Source organism: Ctenopharyngodon idella, chromosome 4 (assembly GCF_019924925.1).
Source record: "Ctenopharyngodon idella isolate HZGC_01 chromosome 4, HZGC01, whole genome shotgun sequence".
Classification (NCBI taxonomy): Eukaryota; Metazoa; Chordata; class Actinopteri; order Cypriniformes; family Xenocyprididae; genus Ctenopharyngodon; species Ctenopharyngodon idella.
Window position 1 is genome coordinate 14,774,807 of NC_067223.1, and position 14,405 is coordinate 14,789,211.

Consider the following 14,405-nt stretch of genomic DNA (forward strand, 5'->3'; position numbering starts at 1 on the left):
CTAAAAATCGCTTTCTGTGAGGTAAAATCCACGTTTTTGGCAGGGTTCCTCTGGTAAAATTCACATTCCAGGGGCTAAATATCATGTCACTTGGGGTCGCTTGAAACCCGTGGATATATAAAACAGCTAATCCCAGTTCAGTCCACAATAGTAGACTGGTTTGCAGTCTATTGTATAAAAAAAAAAAAAGTTGATTTAATCTAATTTCCAAGCATTTGATGAAGAAATCTATTCTTAAATGAGTCTTCCTCAATAGTGTTCACTGTAAACATTACTTGTGCACCACAACTGCCAGATATTGCATAGAAACCAGCCAATGTTTTGTGTGCAAAATGCATCAGAAAATCAGTAAATGGCTGAATAATAGGTAGACTCTGGTCATAAATTGATGGTTATAAACAACATTTAGTAACTTTCCAGCCAACCACTGATGGATTGATGTAATTTATGACCAATTCTGACCCTGCCATCTACGTGGCAAAACAGAAATTGAGTTACATCAGATCAGGTGGCATCAGTTTTGTTGAGTTTGCTGTTCTTACCTGACAGTAATGAGATCTCAGCTGCTGTGGACCATCCATGTTACACCTCGCTGTTTTCTCACACCATCTGCTATAAACTCTAGAGACTGTGCTGTGTGAAAGTCCCAGAAGATCAGCGGTTCAAGCTCAAAGCACACCTTCAGTTTAAGTGCAGAGCCACATTTCTTATACCAAGTGAACATCTTGCTTTCATGCATCGACCTGATTGGCTGGTTAGATACTGGCATTAACGAGCAGATGAACAGGTGTGTCTAAAAACATGGAGTGCATATGGAAGAAGACTTAAAACTGTTACTGAATAAAATTGAAAGCACACAAACTGATCAGACTAATAAACACAGAAATGTGCAATAATAACCACCACCAGGATTTATTTAAGGCTTTCAACAGTTGCTCATAACAAACATACTCATCTGTAGGCAATACATACACAGCAAAAACAATCAGCACAGGAAGTACAGGGTCTTATTATTACATGCCATTCACATCCAATGATCTCCAGACGCTAAATCACATCATTCAAAGGCCATGCAACGAAATTATAAAAATATTTTTCTAATAGGACCAGTTGCATGTTTTGATTTCAGCACTACTTTGGAACTTTCATATTTTCATTATTCTCAAAACATTTTATTAAAAGCGGTAATCTGTAACTAAAATATCTGTAACTTCTAAATAACATATGAAGCATATTATAAAAAAAAAAACATTAAATCTGAAAAATGGCACAGACAGCAACAACGTAATCTATAGTATGATTACATTTAGTGTTTGATATTTGATTCAAGCACAAAAAACATTTTAAAAATGAAAGCTCAAAGTCACCGTACTGCTCAACAAAAGTTTGTTATCAAACATGAAACATTAAAAACGTCCTGCTTGAGGTCCTCACGTCTGATTAGCTTCAGAACACATGATTGTCATACCAGAAACATGCAGCTGTGTAAAACCTCTTCCACAGGCCACGGCAAACATGCAAATGAAACATGAACCGCAAAACGTCACTAGCTGCCTTGGATACACTGCTGACGTGACTGCAGGTGCATACTAACATATACATGATTATGACTGATTCAAACTACAGGAGAAACATTCATATTCACACAGCTTCATTACATTAGCCTGCATTCAATTACTGCTAACTATCGTCATGATTTTAGAAATGCTGACCAAACAGTTATTTGGCTATTGGCTGACATTTTTTCCCCACCTACTTGGCCTCTGGCCTCGATGATGTCAGCGAAAAGAAAAGTTGGAGCAAGTTATTACAGATTATGAAGGCAAACATTTTCTTATGTGGAGTAACATCACTGATAAATCGATCACAGACCAAAAACATGTACACTAATGTTCAAAAGTTTGTTATAATGTGAAATATTAATACAATTTAAAATAATGTTTTTCTTTTTGAATATATTGTTAAATTCCTGTGATCAAAGCTGTATTTTCAGCATCATTACTCCAGTCTTTAGTGTCACATGATCCTTCAGAAATCATTCTAATATGCTGATTTGCTGCTATTACAGTTGAACAGTTATTATTATCAACGTTGAAAACCGTGATATACTACTGGTCATATGTTTGGGGTAATTTTTTTTTATTAATATAAGTTCTACTTAAGTTTTACTTAATTCATAAGTAAAAATACATTTATTCAGCAAGGACACAGGACACTGAAGGATCATGTGACACTGAAAACTGGAGTAATGATGCTGAAAATACAGCTTTGATCACAGAAATAAATTACATTTTACAATATATTCAAATAGAAAACAGCTATTTTAAATTATAATAATATTTCACAACATTACCGTTTTTGCTGTAACAAATAAATGCAGCCTTGGCTTTTGAATGATAGTGTATTAAGAAAGTAAACGGTGTATTTTTAATTATAAATGCAGTTAAATATGTAGACTTTGAACCAATGAGTAGTGTTCGCTTCATCATGAGGAATTAAATAAATAAATATATAAATAGATTTCTGTCTGATTATTGTCCCTGTTACTCAAGCCTGTTGCGTCTTCGTAATCCTCCTGTCAGATCTTCTGGAAGTTTCTGAGCGACGGTAACATCATCTACACCGATGTCGCCCGAGTCCTCGAGGGAGGGTATACTAGAGTCACTCTCACTTCCCACATCTTCCTCTCCCGCTGTGTGTTTGTTCTCCTCATCCTCATCTTCCTCCAGCTCTTCCTCAGAATCAGGTCTGAGCGCTCGGTGATCCTGTGGCTGCGTTTCATCAGGTGTTTGTGATTCCAGACGTGTTTCTGGAAGCTTTTCGGCTGCAGCCAAAGTCTCGATGAGTCTGTCTAGATTGCGTTCACATGTCGGCTCTAAAAGAAATAACCAAGTGTTTTGCATCACATAACACCAAAACAAATCAGAAGCATTCGCATGCTATAAGACGTGCCGCAAAACGACACTTAAATCACATGTGTGGATGTCATGGCATTACATAAAGCAAAATACTTTTTGATTTCAACAATCACAATCACATATTCAGCATGACTTAACAACACATCATGAACTCGACTGACAAGAATGGCAGCATGATCTACGTGATGCTGGCCGATTCAGTGCTACTTTGTTTATCCCACTGATTTGTTTAAGGTATATATTATTTTCAAAGACCTGCTTTTACTGATTGTGGTCATCTGCATTAGATATGCATAAACTAGAATTTGCATTTGCACTATGCACTAGTATTTACTCACTGACATGAATGTAAACCCATATATAGATGAGATTTAGATTTTATAGATAAGATTTACACACACATCCAATTAAGATCAAAATTTTGGAGTAAAATGCCAGACCAATTTGATTTAATCTATAAATACAGATCAATAAAATGCCATTCTCAGTACTGGAATGCAAAAACAGATATATTAATGAAATGAATAAATATAGATAAAAAATGGGTAAATAATAAAAATGGATAAATAATAGTGCTGTCAAATCAATTAATCGCAATTAATCGCATCTAACATAAAAGTCTGTGTTTACATAATGTGTGTGTATATTCATATAAATGTATTAATATATACACACACATTATGTAAAAACAAACTTATGTTAGATGCGATTAATCAATTTGACTGCACTAATAATAGATAAATATATTTTGTAAGAATTTGAGTAGCTAATTTAAATAAAAAATAATTTAAAGTCCCTCTGTAGTCAATAATTTTACACCTTAAAACTCATCTTTGATCACCAAAATGACATATTTAAACGTTTTTTCATGTGAAAAAAAATTCTTCATGCCTTAAAATAGCTTGAATGTAACTCGACACCATTGCTTCATTTAGTATACGCGGATCTATGAATATGCTAATTAGCCCCGCCTCCACTCACTCGCACGAGCTCAGAGATCCACTCGGTCAACTTACTGAGGTAAACGCTGCACAATGGTATCGCTCTTTACAACGTCGGACACATAATGATAATTAATATGATTAGCCTTTTGCTTGACTACCCAATTTTTCATGATATGCTAAAGCCCGCCCACACGTTGACGTGATTGGTTACAAGGTAGTTTGTGATGTCAGAAACACCAGAGACTGTCATTTTTGAGACTGTCTTTAGATCACTGCCGTTTTAAAGAGAAAATACTCAGCAATGGTGTTGACTTATGAATTTGCACATGGTTTGTCTTAAAGCATATTAAAAAAAAAAAGTTAAAAATCAATTTTGTACTGTAACAAATCAATACTGTACTAAAGTGCTGAGAATCATCATTGAGACTAAAAAAAAAAACCTCAAAAGTGAAATGGCCAGATGCATTACGATAATGAGATTGAGTAGGAAATGTACTTATTTCCCCATAACACAAACATTAATTCATCCGCTCATTTGGCCATGGATGTTTTCAAAAGCCTTTAATTCATACAGTTAACTGTACATGACACTTACAGTGTTACATAAATAGTTCTTGACCAGTAGTGAGACATAACATGCAGGCGCTGTACTGTGAAGCGCGTATGTGTGTGTGTGTTAATTGCGTGGGTGTGTACGGGAGCAGATGTGTTTACCTTCTATCCTGATGTTTGGACACTCCATGCCTCTCTTCTTCATTAGCTGCCGAATGCACTGCAGCTGCGACATTATCTCGTTCTTCTGCTCCATGGCAACAGACTTCACACTGCAGTAAAACAGAAAGAATAAACAGCAGGTGGAAAAACAAGCCCACACGGAGGAAACCGTACACCGAGCCGGTCGCTATGAGCGTGCAAGAACGTTTCCATTTGAATGCTGCAAACCCTGCGCTGTTTGTTTTTGCATGACCAAAAACAAATCTGTCTATGAATGTGGTTTAAAGAAGTACATTGTTCCACGACTCATTATACCACATTTATTTAAAACGGAGAGGATTTAACATACAGCTGCACGATTTTTTTTGTTTAAAATAGAGATCACGATTCTGAAAAGACAACTAAACAAAATAACATGTAATTTACTAGAGGTTCTGACAAAATGTCAATCTATATAAACATATTTTAAATTAAAAATATTTTTGAATGAATGACTCACTCATAAAGACTTCACTTGTTTCTTACTGGATGTATCAAATTTCTTGAATGATTCAATGACAAAAAAAAAAAAAAAAATTACAGTCACTTGTCGCCACCTACTGGTGTAAAGACGTAATTGATACCATAGACATCAGTAATTATGTTTCCATCCACCTATTTTTATGCACATTTTGGGATATTGCATAAAAAATAAAATAAAAAAAAACTCTAGATGGAAACGCCAAGATGCGCATAAATTCTAAAAATGTGCATAAAAAACTTGATTTGGATAAATTTTTTATGCGATACGTCATTCTAAAATGCCTGAGCAAAGTCTGTCGTTAAAGTGGTTTGGTATAATTACCCCCCAGAAGCGCCTCACACGATTGCGTTCACAAAGGCATCTGAATGCTAGATACATGACAGCGTTTATTACATTTCATCTGCGTGCTCTGAGGCACAAATGATTTATATGAAAATTATTATATACACTGGCTTCTATGCAGCAACTTCCATTTATCTTAGTGATATTTATAGCGCCTGTTTATCAGGAAGTGATGATTTTGTTCTCTTCAACTCACTGGATGGAAACTGCTTTATTCGCAAATGTTTGATGTGATATTCCAAATTTGCGCACAAGCTAAATTCGCAGCTTTGGATGGAAACATAGCTAGTGTTTATATCTGAATTATAAACTTTCATCCCAGTACTTCTGTGTTAATCTGAATGATTGTAACACAGAAATAAGAATACTTGAGGAGAATTGGTTGAAAAGATTGTTTGTGAAGCAGTTTCATGACAACGGCTCTCTCTGGCTCAACAGCAGCGCTAACACAGATCTGAATGTTTACTGTGATCGTACTTGTCAAAGGTTTATTAGACATATAGCCGAATCATTGTCATTTAGGAATAAGATTGTGTGGGTGTTTGAATCAGATTGCAGTCTTTTAATGATTAATTGTGCAGCTCTAGTGTTAACCTTAATCTGCATTTTTATGTGCTTGAAAATCTATTTTTTACTAATAAATAACTCTCACCAGTTTGTAAGCGGGTCCAGCTGGGTAAGTATGGAGTTGAGCATTTTCTCGGTCTGAGCCAACCTCTGCTCCAGCTCATTCAGCTGATTCTCTGGGCAAAAATAACAAACACGTCACTTTCTGAATATATGAAACAAATGGTGAGATTTTAGAAAAGCACATTTCAGCATTCTCATTCATGCACACACACCTGTCTCCTCGGATTTCTTCACTCCTCGAGCCGTTTTGGCTTTCTGAGCTTCAGAATCACTTGCAGACTTTATCTGCAAACATAAACAAAGAAGAAAGGATGTTGTTTTGGTCCCTATAATGAAGTCTATTTTTAGGACATTCATTTTTTTTATGCATTGTGCCATAATTTTCCTTACAATCAAGCACATTTGGTTAAAAGATCAGTTCACTTCAGAATTCAAATTTCCTGATAATTTACTCACCCCCATGTCATCCAAGATGTTTATGTCTTTCTTTATTCAGTTTGAAACGAAATTATGGTATTTGAGGAAAAGGTTCCAGGATTTTTCTCCATATAGTGGACTTCAATGGGGACCAACAGGTTGAAGGTCCAAATGTCAGTTTCAGTGCAGCTTCAAAGAGCTCTACAGGATCCCAGACGAGGAATAAGGGTCTTATCTAGAGAAACCATCGGCCATTTTCTAAAATAAATAAAAATGTATATACTTTTTAACCACAAATGTTCGTCTTGCACTGCTGTGCGATACGCCATGCATTACATAATCACAATGGAAAGGTCACGCGTGACAGTACCAATCTAGTGTCTACAAAGTGAACATGCAAAGACTAAGTCAAACGGCCTTTACAAAAAAAAAAAAAAAAAGGTAAGACAACGATGTCGGACGATTGAAGTTGGATTAAAAAAAATGTTTTTCGCCCTACTGCGGTACTTCCGCCTACATCATGCGTGACCTTTCCAGCGTGATCACGTAATGCGCATCGCAGAGCAGTGCAAGATGATCATTTTTGGTTAAAAAGCATATACAAGTTTTTTCATAGAAAATGACAGATCGTTTCGCTAGATAAGTCCCTTATTCCTCGTCTGGGATCGTGTAGAGCTCTTTGAAGCTGCACTGAAACTGTAATTTGGACCTTCAACCTGTTGGTCCCCAGTGAAGTCCACTATATGGAGAAAAATCCTGGAATGTTTTCCTCAAAAACCTTAATTTCTTTTCGACTGAAGAAAGACATAAACACCTTAGATGACATGAGGGTGAGTAAATTATCAGGAAATTTGAATTCTGACGTGAAGTAATCCTAAGCATTACTGCATTATGCATAACAATGAAAAAGTCACCACCTTTAGAAACTTGTAAGCAGCAAAAAGCCCAACTCCGATGGCATAGATGGGCATGAGAGTGAAGACGTAGCCCTTATTGTTGCTGCTGGATTTGAATTTGTCACTCTTCAGCTCCTGCTCCATGAGTTTCTTCATCTGATGCATGTTGTCCACACTCTGGGACATCTGAGGCGCCGCATTCATGTGGAACTGTGGGTGACTTTTCACGCTACCAGGACCGACACCGGGACCAGGACCTGCAGGACAACACAGACTCACAATGCTCAAAATATACAGTGCCACTTGAAAGTTTGTGAACCCCTTGCAGAATCTGTGAAAAATTTTAACAAAATAAGAGAGATCATACAAAATGAATGTTATTTTTTATTTAGTACTGTCCTGAGTAAGATATTTTACATAAAAGATGTTTACATACAATCCATAAGACAAAAAAATAGCTGAATTTATTAAAATTACCCCATTCAAAAGTTTGTGAACCATTGATTGCACGATGCATTAAGAGTCGGGGGGTGAAAACTTTTTGAATTTGAAGATCAAGGTAAATTGTACTTAATTTTAAACAAAATAAGAAAAATTTGTACATCTTCATCCTGTTCAAAAGTTTTCACCCCTGACTCTTAATGCATCGTGTTTCCTTCTGGAGCATCAGTGAATGTTTGAACCTTTTTTAATAGTTGTGTTTGAGTCCCTCAGTTGTCCCCAGTGTGAAAAGATGGATCTCAAAATCATTCAGTCACTGCTGGAAAGGGTTCAAATATGCAAAAAAATGCTGGAAAACTGAAGAATCTGCAGGACCTGGAGATTTTTTCTGAAGAACAGAGCTCAGTTTAACTGCTCAGAACAAACAAGAGACTCATGAACAACCATCAAACAAAAAAAAAAAAACAGCCGTAGATCATTCAGGTAACCACACACAGTATTAAGAATCAATGGTTCACATACTTATGAATGGGGTCATTTTAATAAATTCAGCTATTTTTTGTCTTGTGAATTATATGTAAACATCTTTTTTGTAAAATATCTTACTCAGGACAGTACTAAATAAAAAATAACATGCATTTTGCATTATCTCTTTTATTTTGTTAAAATTTTTCACATTTTCACAGATTCTGCAAGGGGTTCACAAACTTTCAAGTGGCACTGTACATCAGATTCTTTAGGGAGACCATCTAGAAATTATTTTGAACATGAAAACGATATTAAACATTGGAGTTTGATTGCTTGGTGCATGAGACAAAGTATAAATAATATCTAAATTGTTTCTCAAATGTATGTTAATGTTTTTAAGGTACAGAATGTATGTAAACATGCAATATATTTAGATTTAGCAAATGTCATAAAAGCAAATGTCAGCTTGCTCTGCACTCTTACTAAAAAAATTTTAACATGAAAATGATATTAAACATTAGGATTTTAAAACTGTGGCAAAATATAAATATCTAAAAATACAATAAAAGTTACTCAAATGTGTTTTATGGTTTTAAGGCACTTGATGTACGTAAACATGCTGAATTTACATATGAATATGTTAAATATAAAAGCAAATATGGATAAAAGCAATTGACAGCTTGCACTGCACTTTTACTAAAAATTATTTTGAATATAAAAAAGATAGTAAACATTGTGATTTGTTTACAGGGTGCAGGAGACCAAATATAAATAGCCTATTTAAAAATAAAATAAAATTTACTATAAATGTTGTGTATTTATAGTACAGAAAGTTCTGTTAATACTTATTTAGATATATGTTTAGCAGCTTGCTCTTGCTCTTAAATTTTAAACTTAAAAATATATTGGAGTTTGATTAGTGGGACAAAATATAAATATCTAAAAAATAAAATAAAAGTAACTCAAATGTATTTTATGTTTTTAAAGTACAGAATGTACGTAAACGTATTACAAATTTAGATATAAGTTTAATGCAAATACGAATAAAAGCAAATGACAGCTTCCTCTGCACTTTTACTAAAATAATTGAACATGAAAATGATATTAAACATCGGCTGTATGAAATGACAAATACAGATACAAAGACAAGAAACATTTTTTGGAGTAAATTAAGGGTGTTAATACAAACTTCACAGACCCGAGAGACGTTAGTAAAATTAGCATAAGAACAGCAAACACCGTCAAAAGGACACAATAAATCCGGGAAAATGCCAAGCACTAAATAATAGGTGATATAATATACATAGGAAAACAAATATCAGTAAAGAGCCAGAGTAAACAAACACAGCAAGCCGAGGCAGCTGTGCTCGTGTCCGAACCTCTCTTGCTGATCCGCGGCTCGAATGACTGACCGTCTCTGCTGCTGCTGCCGCCGCTGAACATGCGCGGAAACAGCACGAACACCAGCAGCACCGCAGTGAACGCCATGACGAGCTGCTGTGAGGAGGACAGCACCATCTTTGTATTAGGAACTAATCTTGCTCAATTACATATACGAGAATGATTCCCTACACTGTTGACAAAATCTCTTCTTCTGTTTGTGAGTAACGAGAGAAAAGGTGCGCGAGCGCCACCACTGACCTCTACAGGACTGACATGAAATTACAGCATTACTCAGTGTTCGCCCCCTACGCTTCCGCCATTTTGGGGTGAAAGCGACTCGGCTATACTCTTTGGCGCCAATGCATCTCGAACAAGCCTAATGTTTCAGAGTAGTATGCTACAGTGTTGACACATGATAAACATAGAACATTAATTCAGCACAGCTGTCCAGGTTGTTATCTTACAAATAAATGTGCTAACCATTAGCCTATTTTTATGTGGAATCCGAGTGAAAATGTCTCGACCATCCTCACCAACGGTCTTGATCTAACCCATAAAAATGCTGTTTGTTGGTGTAAAGTCAAGTTGATTCTGTGAAAACATGTTTTTCCACTTAAAATCAGCTGATTAGATTTTATTTTACTCTACAAAAAAATGTACACTGAAAAATTGCTAACATAAAAATGTGGTTAATGTGGTAACGTAAATTAACTGGTTTGATTTGAGTCAAAAATATAATTATGTTTTGAATCAGACTACATTAGGTTAGCTAATTTTAAGGTTTCAGGTAACAGTATCTCCTTACAGGAACACCTACCACTTTTTACTGTGTAGAATACTTCAATTATAGCCTATAGGTAAAAAAATAACTAATTGGGCCTATAGCTGGGTTTTCCAAAACACCACAAATAATTCTCTTAAAATTTATTATGCCATATATATTTGTCACACTCACACACTCTCTGAACTTTTATTTTCAGTCTGCACCGTTTTCCCTTAAGCTATAGTTGTCATGGCTGTTGATTTATTACTCCGTTCAGGCGTGCTAATTATCTTTGCAAATATCTATTGTATGCCATGATAGTACGCAATTTCAAACACAGCCAGAGTCTCTTCTCTCTGACATATCATGTGAAGAGAACACACACACACACACACACACACACACACAGGAGGTGGGTTCTAAGTCCTCCCCTTGGCATGGGATTTATGGGGGTGTTGTATGGTGACTGTGTACGTGTCAAAAAACCTTATGACAGCAAACAGTTGATGACTAGGAAGAAGATACCACACCTTCTTCCTTGTCTTTGAACAGAGGACACTGTTTACAGCACATTGGCTTATCATGTTTCAGTCCGGCCTTGAACAGCTCCTGGGATCAATCTTTACAGACATACATACAAGGTAGATACAAGTGCAGAGGTTGGGTCAAATACTATTGTAATTTTCAGTTTATGCATTGTGTCCCTTCCCATCAAATTAAAAGGAGATGAAGAAATAATTGCAAATTTGTGTGTTAAAGATACAAATCAATCAAACCACTGGTGGTGGGAAGGGGGTTATTATCAGGTATTCATAGGCTGAATTTATAAAAATTGCCACATTCAAAAATGTACATACCTGAATGATCCACGACTGTTTCATCTTTTGTGATAGTTTGTCTTGAATGAGACAGTTAGCTCACAAGACGAGACACGAGATTGAGTTCACGAGAACAAGACACAGTATTTTTAAGAAATCCTCGATGAAATACATGACTAGAAAAATAGTCTGAAGGTGCATTTGAAATGTTTTAACTAATCATCTTGTAATGAATGTCATTTCGGTTCTACTTTCTGAGTATGAATTATCATATGCAGTAAAAGACAACAATACTCAAGCACAGTAAAAGGTTTTGCCAGAAACTCAACTGACTGGCTTCTCTCCTGTATGATTTCATACGAGTCTCTTATCAGTCACTTACTCTCATCTGTAAGATCAGATATTTGTTAGATGCTTTTATAGGCTCTGTTGTGCAACGAATGCAACGAATGCAACGAACGAGAGTAAGTTCGAGAGTAAGTGACTGACAAGAATGGTAAAGGATTCTTTGCACAACAGAGCCTAAAAGCATCTGACAAATGTCTGATTTTAATCTAGAGTGCAAATGGAGACAAACCCATTTTGAGGTCTTTATAATTGCGTAGAAAGAGAGCACTTCCCATTATAAAAAGGCTCTAAAAGCAGCCAAGGCCGAACATCTCCACAAACTCATAGAAAATAACCAAACAATCCAAGGTTCTTGTTTAGTACAGTGGCTAGATTAACAAATAAAAATACATCACCAGAACAGAATATTCCAGTGCAGTTTAGTAGTAATGACTTTTTAGTAGAAATCTCTAAATTATCCAAATTTGCAGAGTGTGTTAAATATATAAAACACTGGATGACCTGTAATTTTCTTCTATTAAATTCAGACAACACCAAAAATCTGCACTGTTGCTTCATCGTCTAAAGTTAAAGACCTGGGTGTTATTATTAGACAGCAACTTGTCCTTTGAAAATCATATTTCATATGTTACAAAAACAGCCTTCTTCCACCTCAGAAACATTGCTAAGCTACGGAATATGTTATCTGTTTCTGATGCAGAAAAGTTAGTTCATGCATTCATGATATCTAGACTAGATTACTGTAAAGCATTATTAGCTGGTGTCCTACGTCTTCAATAAACAAACTACAATTAGTCGAAAATGCAGCTGCTAGAGTTCTTACCAGGTCAAGAAAATATGATCATATAACACCAATTTTATCATCTAAAACTAACTTTACTTAATGTTATGAACAGCAGCTATGCTAATTATTCTCCATTTGCTTTTCTGTTTTATCTCGGGACACTCGTCCCGAGGTGACTAGAGAGTACATCAGCTTCAGTTTGGATCCAGCCACTTAAGAAGTATATGAAGTATGAATAAACTATTATTTGTATATGTACATTTCTGAAATTACATAATTTGGACACAGTCCCCTCTGATAACAGATCACTCTAAATTGTAATGTTGACTTGCATTTCCTGTAAAGCTGCTTTGAAACGATATGTATTGTGAAAAGCACAAAACAAATAAATGTGAATTGAATTGATCTTACAGCATGCGCGCTCAACACCGCCGCTCCCTATTGACAGACAGAGTATGCGCGATCGCGAAAGTAAAACACGAGCATTCAAACATGATTTCAATACCCCACAATTTGAAAGCGGCTCCCTGATGCATGCAAATATCTCACAATATATAAGCTATCTTACGTTGGACTGAGAAACTCGCTCCCAAAATGTTTGTGTTCACTCGAAAAACTTTGAATTCATTCACAAAATGTTTGCATTTACCCAGAGAAACTTTGCGTTCGCTCCCAAAATGTTTGTGTTCCCCCAAGAAACTTTGCGTTGATTCGCAAAATGTTTGCGTTCCCCAGAGAAACTTTGCATTTGTTCACAAAATGTTTGCGTTCACCCAAGAAACTTTACGTTCCCTCGCAAAATATTTTTCTCCAAGAAGCTTTGCATTCGTTCGCAAAATGTTTGCATTCACCCGAGAAATTTTGCATTCGTTCACAAAATGTTTGTTTCCAAGAGAAACTTTGCGTTCACTCCCAAAATGTTTGTTTCCCAGAGAAACTTTGCATTTGTTCACTCCCAAAATGCTTGTTTCCCAGAGAAACTTTGCATTCTCTCACAAAATGTTTGCATTCCCCCGAGAAATTTTGCATTCATTCACAAAATGTTTGCATTTACCCAGAGAAACTTTGCGTTCCCTCGCAAAATATTTGCGTTTCCCCAAGAAACTTTGCGTTGATTCGCAAAATGTTTGCGTTCCCCAGGGAAACTTTGCATTCATTCACAAAATGTTTGCGTTCACCCAAGAAACTTTGCGTTCCCTCGCAAAATATTTTTCCCCAGAGAAACCTTGCATTCGTTCGCAAAATGTTTGCGTTCACCCAAGAAACTGCGTTCCCACGCAAAATATTTTTCCCCAGAGAAACCTTGCATTCGTTCGCAAAATGTTTGCGTTCACCCAAGAAACTGCGTTCCCTCACAAAATATTTTTCCCCAGAGAAACTTTGCATTAGTTCACAAAATGTTTGCGTTCACCCAAGAAACTGCGTTCCCTCGCAAAATATTTTTCCCCAAGAAACTTTGCATTTGTCCGCAAAATGTTTGCATTTCCCCAGAGAAACTTTGTGATCTCTCAAAAATATTTGTTCCCCAGAGAAACTTTGCATTCGTTTGCAAAATGTTTGTGTTCACCTGAAAAATTTTGCATTCGTTCACAAAATGTTTGAATTTCTATAGAGAAACTTTGTGTTCGCTCCCAAAATGTTTGCGTTTCCCAGAGAAACTTTGCGTTCGCTCGCAAAATTTTTGTGTTTCCCAGAGAAACGTTGCATTCATTCACAAAATGTTTTGCGTTCACCCAAACAAATCGAGTGCAAATTGTTACATTTTAAGTAGATTCTATAAGTTTGTTTTTACAGTGTGGCTACATGTACAGCTTTACTTAATGAGCAATTTCTGTGCTCATATCAGTGCAGTGACAAGAAATGTCAAACTTGTCTGTTCATTCTTTTTGATGTACACTAACAGGTAAGTCAAAAACAGACTTACTCAATATAAATGATGAGCTGATATAACTGAACAACACTGACTAAGTTCAACTAAAAATGTGTTTAAAATGAAGATAAATTAATTTTGTGACC

At 35.9% G+C, this 14,405-nt stretch overlaps 1 protein-coding gene across 1 annotated transcript; it reads right to left on the minus strand.

Moving 5' to 3' along the window:
* Nucleotides 1–888: 888 nt before the first annotated feature.
* Nucleotides 889–9,911, minus strand: ccdc107 (coiled-coil domain containing 107). The gene is made up of 6 exons (XM_051892139.1): nucleotides 9,673–9,911; nucleotides 7,406–7,641; nucleotides 6,284–6,356; nucleotides 6,094–6,184; nucleotides 4,577–4,686; nucleotides 889–2,875 (listed from the first exon to the last, which is right to left on the minus strand). Exons 1-6 carry the CDS (start codon nucleotides 9,809–9,811, stop codon nucleotides 2,544–2,546), a joined length of 981 nt encoding a protein of 326 aa, XP_051748099.1. The 5' UTR covers nucleotides 9,812–9,911; the 3' UTR covers nucleotides 889–2,543.
* Nucleotides 9,912–14,405: the final 4,494 nt, after the last annotated feature.

Excerpts from the sequence above, each read along its gene's own strand:
- ccdc107 (XM_051892139.1), bottom strand. The coding sequence starts at position 9,811 with ATGGTGCTGTCCTCCTCACAGCAGCTCGTCATGGCGTTCACTGCGGTG. Across the intron at positions 6,357-7,405 it reads CTGCTTACAAGTTTCTAAAG|ATAAAGTCTGCAAGTGATTC; the intron begins GTGGTGACTTTT and ends TTATGTTTGCAG. Across the intron at positions 4,687-6,093 it reads CTGGACCCGCTTACAAACTG|TGTGAAGTCTGTTGCCATGG; the intron begins GTGAGAGTTATT and ends GTTTTACTGCAG.